Below are 7,938 nucleotides of genomic sequence, written 5' to 3'. Positions count from 1 at the left end.
GTAGGGGCTCTGTATATGTGGTCAGTGACTCCGGACATCAAGGGGCCTTAAAAATAGAGCAGCACAAGGAAGCCTTTGTCCCAGCCTTAGCTGGTGCCAGTGCCTTTACCCACTTAGCACCCCACCTTGCTAGTTGACTTTTATAGCAAATTCCAGACGTGAATCATATCTCAGTATAAATATTTCAGCATGCACTCTTAGCAGAAAAAGGTCTGTTTGAAAACAGCCACAATGCCATTATGGCACTGCCGCCATTAATAATTTCTTACCGTGAACACCCAGTTTAGTCTTTGGGTCTTCCTAGCTTAAAAAACTTTTTATACTTCTTGGTTCCAACTGGATCTAAACAAGATCCATTTGTTTGTCGTATTTGGCTGGTAGATTTGTTGAACGTCTTTAAGCACCTTAAACACCCGACTTTCCCCTTCTTTATCTGTGGTTGGAGATGGAGAGTCATTCTGGTTTGTAAGGTGTGTTTTAGTGTTCCTGAAGAAACAGATCAGGGCCCTGTTCACCCAGCCAGTGAGAGCATTGGTAAAGCCTGTGCCAGAGAGCGGCTTTGCCAGTGTTTCAGTCTATTTTAGAAAGTGTTTCAGAACAAGAGTAGAGAATTTCATTCCTTTCTGGGGTGACAGCCCTGTGAGGTCACGGGGTGGGAACGAGGAGTAGGCGTGGGAAAGGGATGCCTCTGGAGGACTGGTGGAGGTTGGTGAAGGATTGACAGCAGCCAGCCTGGGGAGGTAGACATCCTTGTCTCTGAGATTTGTCAGGCTAGTTTCTGTACAGGTGGTAACCAGATTCTTTTCATTTAGAAATTCTTTGTTAGAGGAACCACAGGAAGATCTAGTCCAACTCTGCTTATATCCACAGTTCAGAAAAATCTCAATGACAATAAACTGGGATCCCAGGGCCCTGACTCTCGGTGCTTCAGTGGATGCTGCTGCTGCTGTTGATGCGGATGCTGATGCTTTCCTAACTCATTTGCACAGTGTCAATGCTCCCCCCTGGCTGGTGTTGAGCGCTCAGTGTTTGCCACAGTACCTGGCATGCATGGAGCACCTCAGTATACATTGTCATTGTCCTCACCACCATCACAATGACTGCTACCACTTCTTCTGTTGCTGCTAAGTTGGCCAGGAGGATCTGGAAGGCAGGGATGCTGACTTCCTGTCTTAATATCTCCTGGCAATGCATTAAGGCACCTTGGAATAATTTGGGACTGAAACAGTTTTCAGTTTTAGTGGTGGAGGCTCTTGGTACACGTTCCAGTGCTGGAGCAGCTGTGGAAACCTGTGCCTTCTCTTCTTGTGCTGAGACATGAATGTATCTTAACAACAACACTGTGGGGAAAGCTGATCACATCCTACAAGTAAACAGAACAATAGAGACAAAATGCAGGTCCAGTCTGCCACGCTCAGGAAAGCCTGAAGCCTTAGGACCCTCAAGGATATAGAAGGTTGATACCTCCTGTCTGCTGTGAGTCGGTGTTGCCCTCAGCCTGGTCACTGACTTCCTGGGAGCCTTATGCAGCTGTTCCGTCCTCACTGTCTTGGTCTTTGTGTCCTGCCTCCCTGGGTCATGTCGATGCCTGTGGGCTGTATCCTGGGCCGTCCATGGGTTTATAACATGAAGCATCTGTGCTTTAGTCTTTACTGTGATTTAGTAACTTATTTACAATATTTAATAAAAACCAGATATCACCACTCTGGCTTTTCATCAAAAGCAGCACCATGTCTCCATTATCTCTGGCTTTTCGAAAACACAATAGATTGTTTTCATTAGCAAGCAAGAGGGAATGGATCCCAGCAGGCCTAAGGATCTTTGGCCCTATCCTAGAGTGAACTAAAGAAATTTATGTCATAAGTCAGGGAAGGGGCACAACTGTTTTCAGTCATACTTTTATATAGAAAATAGGACTCTAAAAAGAGAGAAAGGCAGAGAAGACTTAAGGGGTTGGGGAAATGCAGGAAAGTTAACTTCTCATAAAGAATGAGGAATCCGAGACCACAAGGCTGGCGATACTAATCTGGAAGGTGAACTTGCCTCTGTGTTCCTGTCTCTAACGGCTGCATGTGACATGAGTCTCCTTTGTCCTCCAGGGAGTGCATGACGTCCGGCTGGCCTACATCCAGTTCGCCCTCTCCTTCCTAATTGCGGGTGATGACAACACCATCGGGCAAGTGCTGGAGCTAAAAGGTGGGAGTCCCTCTCCGTGCTCTGAAAGTCTGGAGTTCAGAAAGGCCTACTGCAAATGGTTTCTGCCAAAAGAATCTGCAGCCTTGGTAGCTGCGGTCTGCACTGCAGTGCTCAGAGGTCGTGTTTGGGGGCAAGGCTTTGAGCAGTTGTGTGTTGGTACCACTGGTTGGTGGCCCTTGAGGCTGTCAGAGTGCTGGGCACAGCCTGAAGCAGGTGAGGAGAGAGCACAGAGCCATAGCCTGATTGCCTGACCTCCTTAGCACCTGCAGCTTTAACTTGTGTTTATCTGTTTTTATGTGTATGGGTGTTTTCTCTGTGTGTATGTACACACCACATGCATGTGCTGCCTGCAGATGACAGATCTGGAGTTAGAAACAGTTTTCATCTGCTAATGTGGGTCCTCTGGAGGAGCAGCTTGTGTTCTTAACCACTGAGCCATCTCTCCACTCCCAGTAATTGCATTTTTAAAATGAAGTATAAGGGGTTGGGATGTAGCTCAGTGGTATAGCACTTCCTTAGCATGTACAAGGAGTTTGATTCCCTGTATCATCATAAGTAACATAGACAGACAAATTTAATTTCAATGACTGCACTCCATGCTATCAGAATATCAAGGCACCAGGGAACTCCAGTTTGACCAGCTTCTGATGACTGCTTCCTTTGTGCAACCTTGTTAGAGCTTGTTCGGAACATTAGTGTCTTACTAAGCATTTCAGAAGGATGGTGACTGCCCTGGGGTAGCACATGGCAGTTGCTCAGTCAGAGTTCTAGTCAGACCCTCGTGTCCTGGCAGAACACTGGGCTGAGACCTTGGAAGAGTCCTCAGTGTGCTAAGCCTAAGTGTTTGGTGATCAGGGTGACCAGTCCTTCTGTCTCCCCAGGACGGGGTCTGAGCTTCACGCAGCAGGTGAGGGTAGGAGTGGAGGCAGGACTGTCTGTGGTTAGCCTGGGCTGTGTGGTGGCTCCACTGTCTTGTGGCAGAGCATTGTGAGAGGAGATATACTAATTTGCCTAGGGTCTGCATTAGTGACTTTCCTTGCTGCTGTGGCGGAGTACCCAACAGAAGCAGCTGAAGGACGGAGGGGTTTGTTCTGGCTTGTGTTTTGGGGGGAATAGTCTTTGGTGGCAGGAGCATGAGGCAGCTGGTGACATTAAATCCATGGTCAGGAAGCAGAGAGAGATGAATGCTGGTGCTCAGCTCACTTTCTCCTTTCTATTTAGTCAGGGAACCCAGCCCATATTGTCGACAAACAGGGCGGCCTTCCCTCTTGAATTAAACTTCTAGATGTGCACAAGGTTTGTTTCCATGGCAATTTGAAATCTAGTCAGGGTGACAGTGAGAACTGACCATCGTAGAGCCTCAGTTCCCGGGCTCTTCCCGGGAACTAGCTCAGGGTTAGGCTGTGGCTGTTAGGGCTCCCCTGTGGGTCATCTCATCCGCCTGGCCTCTCTCTAAAGGATGAGCACGTGCCCATATACACTGCCAACAGACAGCTTATGCAGGGCAGTGGGCCTTGTGCATTGAGGCTTTAAAGATGTTTGATGCAGCAATTCTGTGTCTAGTCAGTTGTCCAAGGAGATAATTAAGGAGGTGAGTAGAGGATTGGTAGGGGTTGGTCTCCTGACTGTCCATTAGCAAGGAGGAGGCCAGCAAACTGAGGACTAGTTGTCAGGTAGAAAATACACACAGATGTCAGTGTTTGAGTGACAGGTGGCTGAGTGTAGAATAGCATTTCATGAACACTGGACAGAGGCTATGGACCCAGCAGAAACCAACAGTCAACTAGGCTATCACAGTGTTGAGGTTGAGTTAGAGGGTCATGGTTAACTTGAAACATTGGTTTGGCTTAAAACAAAACAAAACAAACAAACAAAAAAAGATGCATTTTCTGTTGTAGAAATTGTGTGTTGTTTTAGGCGGGTGTGGATCAGGTGACACCCGTGTCACCTCTACGTTTCTATTGTGTTCTCAGTAGAGGAAAAGGGCTCGTCAACGTGAAAGGCGAACAGACTACTTCCCACCCCAGCAGCCTCAAAACTGATGGCCGTCTTAAGCATCCCTGAGCTTGCTTAAGTGGGAGAGGGGTTCTCAAGGACTGTGTCACGGGGTCCTCTCCCAGATAGGACCGAGTTGCTTTTGCTTCGTGTAAGAAAGCATAAATGTGGCTGGGCCGTACCAAGCATTCTGCAAGTCCTGTGGTCATTTTACCCTGCGCCATGGAGCAGGTTTGCTCTTGAAAACTTGTGTAATTAGTACAGAACTGGAACCAGGTTGTTTGCTCCTCATTTCAGAGCACCCCGGTGTTTAATTCTTTGCAACTTTTGTTTTCAGAATTTATCCCCTGTATTTTTAGCTCAGGCATAAAGGAGGATAAGATTTCTACCGTCAACATGTTGTTGTCTACACTGAAAACAAAGGTATGTGTCCATCTTGGTTGTCTTTGGGAAGGCCTAGAGGCCTGTGCCCCTCTCCCCCCGGTGTTTCAGAGTTGAGACAGCAGCTTATTAGGCTTAAACTTGGTCTTGGTGGGGAGTTAGTCCTGGAGCCGGTCCCATTTGTTACCATAGCAGCAAAGCTGCCAGTCTGCAGTTCATGGTACCTCAGCTGCAGTGCTTTGACCTGTAAATGTAAATGATGCTTTCTTTACACGTCTGCCCGAGCTCACTGGAGTTGTGATGCAAGTCTGCCTTTTTCAGGTGTCTTAAGAGACATTTTAAAATGTGGTGAAAGGGTCAGGACTTTTATATAGAAATATTTTCAGTGGTCAGTGAAAAACTGACCCTTCAAAATGAAAAGTCAGAAGCCAAGGCTACTAAGCACAGACAATACATTAGGTGGTATTTGCCATAGTGTTTCTCAGCTAAGGGTATTTGACTCCTTCTCCCCCAAGGGGAGACCATTTGGAGATGTGTGTTGGTAGTTTTGATTGTCACTTTGGGACATCCTACAGTATATCTCCCAGAGCGGGGCTTGAGAAACCTGCTTACACTGGAACCTACAGTTGGTTTTTGCATCAGTACCACCCAAGGATACATTTGGAATACTTGTTCCTGGACCACAGAGACAGGGATTTGGGGTGACTCTGGGTGGGGCAGAGGTCCTGAATGGGGTCCTCTTTGTAAGAAGCAGTGCCTGCTCCCTAGACAGAGATGTGGTGAAAATTGATTAGCAGGATGCTGGTCATGGCTTTGTGGGGATAGCCGAGTGTGGGACCACTGGTACAACCGCCACTGGGAGCCGTGGTAAACCCTCCAAAACAAGGCAATTTTGAATGATGTGGGAAAAGATAAACCATGTAAATAAAGGAGACACCCAAACCATAAATAAACATGACCTCAGGCAAAAAAGATAATCAGTTAGCAAACGAGGGCATTGTGGGTGTAGGCGGGGCTAAAAGGAAACACCAAAATGGTAAGTGGTAGTCTAAGATATTTGGAGATGTTGGCAAATTTTTCTGTTTCTGTCCTTCCTTCCTTCCTTCCTTCCTTCCTTCCTTCCTTCCTTCCTTCCTTCCTTCCTTCCTTCCTTTCTTTCTTTTTCCCTTGGTATGCATACTTTTATAATAATAGAAAACAGTGAACAGTATTGTAAAAGTATTGACTTTCTTTTTCTTTCTCTTTGTGCTGCTTCCAGGTGATTCACAATAAAAACATCACGAAGACCCAGAAGGTGCGCTTCTTTACTGGGCAGCTTCTGAACCACATCGCCGCTCTCTACAACTGGAATGGGATCACAGATGTCGTCCCTGAAAACCCAGAAAGCGTTGAGGTAATCTGGGTTTGCTTATCTTTGTCTTTGTGTGACCCTCACAATCATCCCAACTACTGCAGGCCTTTAAAGAACTCCGGTCTGATCTGTTCCCTTTGACTTTTGGCTAGATAGGTAAATTAGTGTTAATTCTTTGCAAGATGTGACACAATTTACGAGGTATTTATTCTAGTCTTGGAGCAATGAGCATAAACCTTCTTTTGTTTTTAATGAGAAAATAGTTATCTCCTGCTGAGTGACATTCTGGGTGGCCCTGTGGTGTCTGCCTAGTAGAGGACTTCATTTTTACCTTTAAGATACAAGTTTTAGCTGAGCCCTCTTAAGAGTACTGTCTCATGGTGATCTGTGCAACCTTGGTTACTTTAAGATACAAGTTTTAGCTGAGCCCTCTTAAGAGTACTGTCTCATGGTGATCCATGCAACCTTGGCTACTTGCTCGCATTTTAAACTGACCTCAAGCATTTGTTTTAAAATAGTTCTTAGTTGGCAGGCGGATCTCTGTGAGTTTGAGACCAGCCTGGTCTACAAGAGCTAGTTCCAGGACAGGCTCCAAAACCACAGAGAAACCCCTGTTCAAAAAAACCAAAAAAAAAAAAAAAAACAAAACAAACAAACAAAATAGTTCTTAGTTGTCATTTGGTGACACTGTCCTGTTTTTATTCTGTAGCTAGGACTTTGGAATTGATAGTTTGTTAAACCTTCTAGGTGTCTGCTGAAGAGGCGGGGAAAGCCATGGTGAGGGACCTCGTTCATAACTTCCTGATAGATCTCTGTTGTTCTCGAAAGCATGGGATTAGTTTTTATGACGCCTCGTTGGGAACTTCTGGCAGGTAAAATACATTGCCGTGTGAGCCTCTGTGTGTGTTCCTTAAAGAGTGGCACATCCTGACTGTCCATTGGAAACCAGCTAAGAGGAGGCACTGATGCTTGGAGTCAGAATCATGAGCATGATTACATTTATTTTAGGGGTGGCTGTGGGAGACCTAGAGAGAGTCTCTCCATCAGTGAGTGCCCTTGGGGGCAGAGTGCTCACAATAGCAATTTAGGCACATAGAAAAAGGAGCATTTACAGTGGAAGGTAGTTCATATGCATGCATGGGTGTACTGAAGACAATGGTGGCTTCTGGATCTGAGAAAGAGCCCCAGAGTGGGCCTTCTTAGGCTTTACAGTAGCCCGGAGCTTTACCCCACCTTTGCTGAAGAGGAAGGAGGCCACATAGAGGGCAGGGCACTTGTCCTGTGAGCAGCAATTCCAAAGCTGATCCATGACATAGCTGAACAGCCCCTGCTCCTCCTACATGCTGCCAGTGGGCGGGACAGCAGAGTGGCGTTTTTGTCTACTTCCTAATTCACAGTTATGAGATTTTTATCAGTAAGGAAATGAGGTCCAAATCTAATGGTATTAATTCTTTTGAGTGTGTTTTTGTAGGCAGATAGCTATATGTCTTTTTTTGTCTTTTCTTTAACAAGGCAAACAACCATTCTGCCCCATCTTCATTCACTGGTAAAGGGTTGAGTGTGTTTTCTATTTTTATTTTTTTCAAGACAGGGTTTTTCATTGTAGCTTTGGAGCCTGTCCTGGAACTTGCTGGCCTTGAACTCACAGAGATCCGCCTGTCTCTGCCTCCCAAGTGCTTGGATTAAAGGCGTGCGCCACCACCGCCCGGCTGTCTTTTCCTCTTCTTGACTGAGGAGCATTTCTTTATGAATTCAGGCTGGGTGTGGTGTCATACACCTTTAATCCCAGCCTTTGGAAGGCAGTTGGAGCTCTGTGAGTTCAAAGCCAGCCTAGTCTCCATAGTGAGTTCCAAGACAGGCAGAGCTATAATATAGAGAGACTTTGTCTCAAAAAACAAACACATATGGGCTGGAGAGATGGAACACTGGCTGCTCCTCCAGAGGGCCTGAGGACAGTTCCCAGCAACCACATGGTGACACACAACCATCTGTAATGAGATCTGGTGCCCTCTCCT

General features: G+C 46.3%; 1 protein-coding gene across 1 annotated transcript in view; it reads left to right on the top strand.

Moving 5' to 3' along the window:
* The window catches only part of Urb1 (URB1 ribosome biogenesis homolog), a 63,944-nt gene that overhangs the window by 7,730 nt on the left and 48,276 nt on the right, over positions 1-7,938 (top strand). The window contains exons 5-8 of the mRNA XM_005345346.3: positions 2,100-2,196; positions 4,529-4,614; positions 5,831-5,965; positions 6,671-6,795. Of these exons, the coding sequence (XP_005345403.2) occupies positions 2,100-2,196; positions 4,529-4,614; positions 5,831-5,965; positions 6,671-6,795 (443 nt within the window). The remainder of the gene's footprint in view (positions 1-2,099; positions 2,197-4,528; positions 4,615-5,830; positions 5,966-6,670; positions 6,796-7,938) is intronic.

Source organism: Microtus ochrogaster, chromosome 2 (genome assembly GCF_000317375.1).
Source record: "Microtus ochrogaster isolate Prairie Vole_2 chromosome 2, MicOch1.0, whole genome shotgun sequence".
Lineage (NCBI taxonomy): Eukaryota > Metazoa > Chordata > Mammalia > Rodentia > Cricetidae > Microtus > Microtus ochrogaster.
The sequence above is the reverse complement of the archived record's forward strand: the minus strand, read 5'-3'. Positions and strand labels throughout refer to the sequence as shown.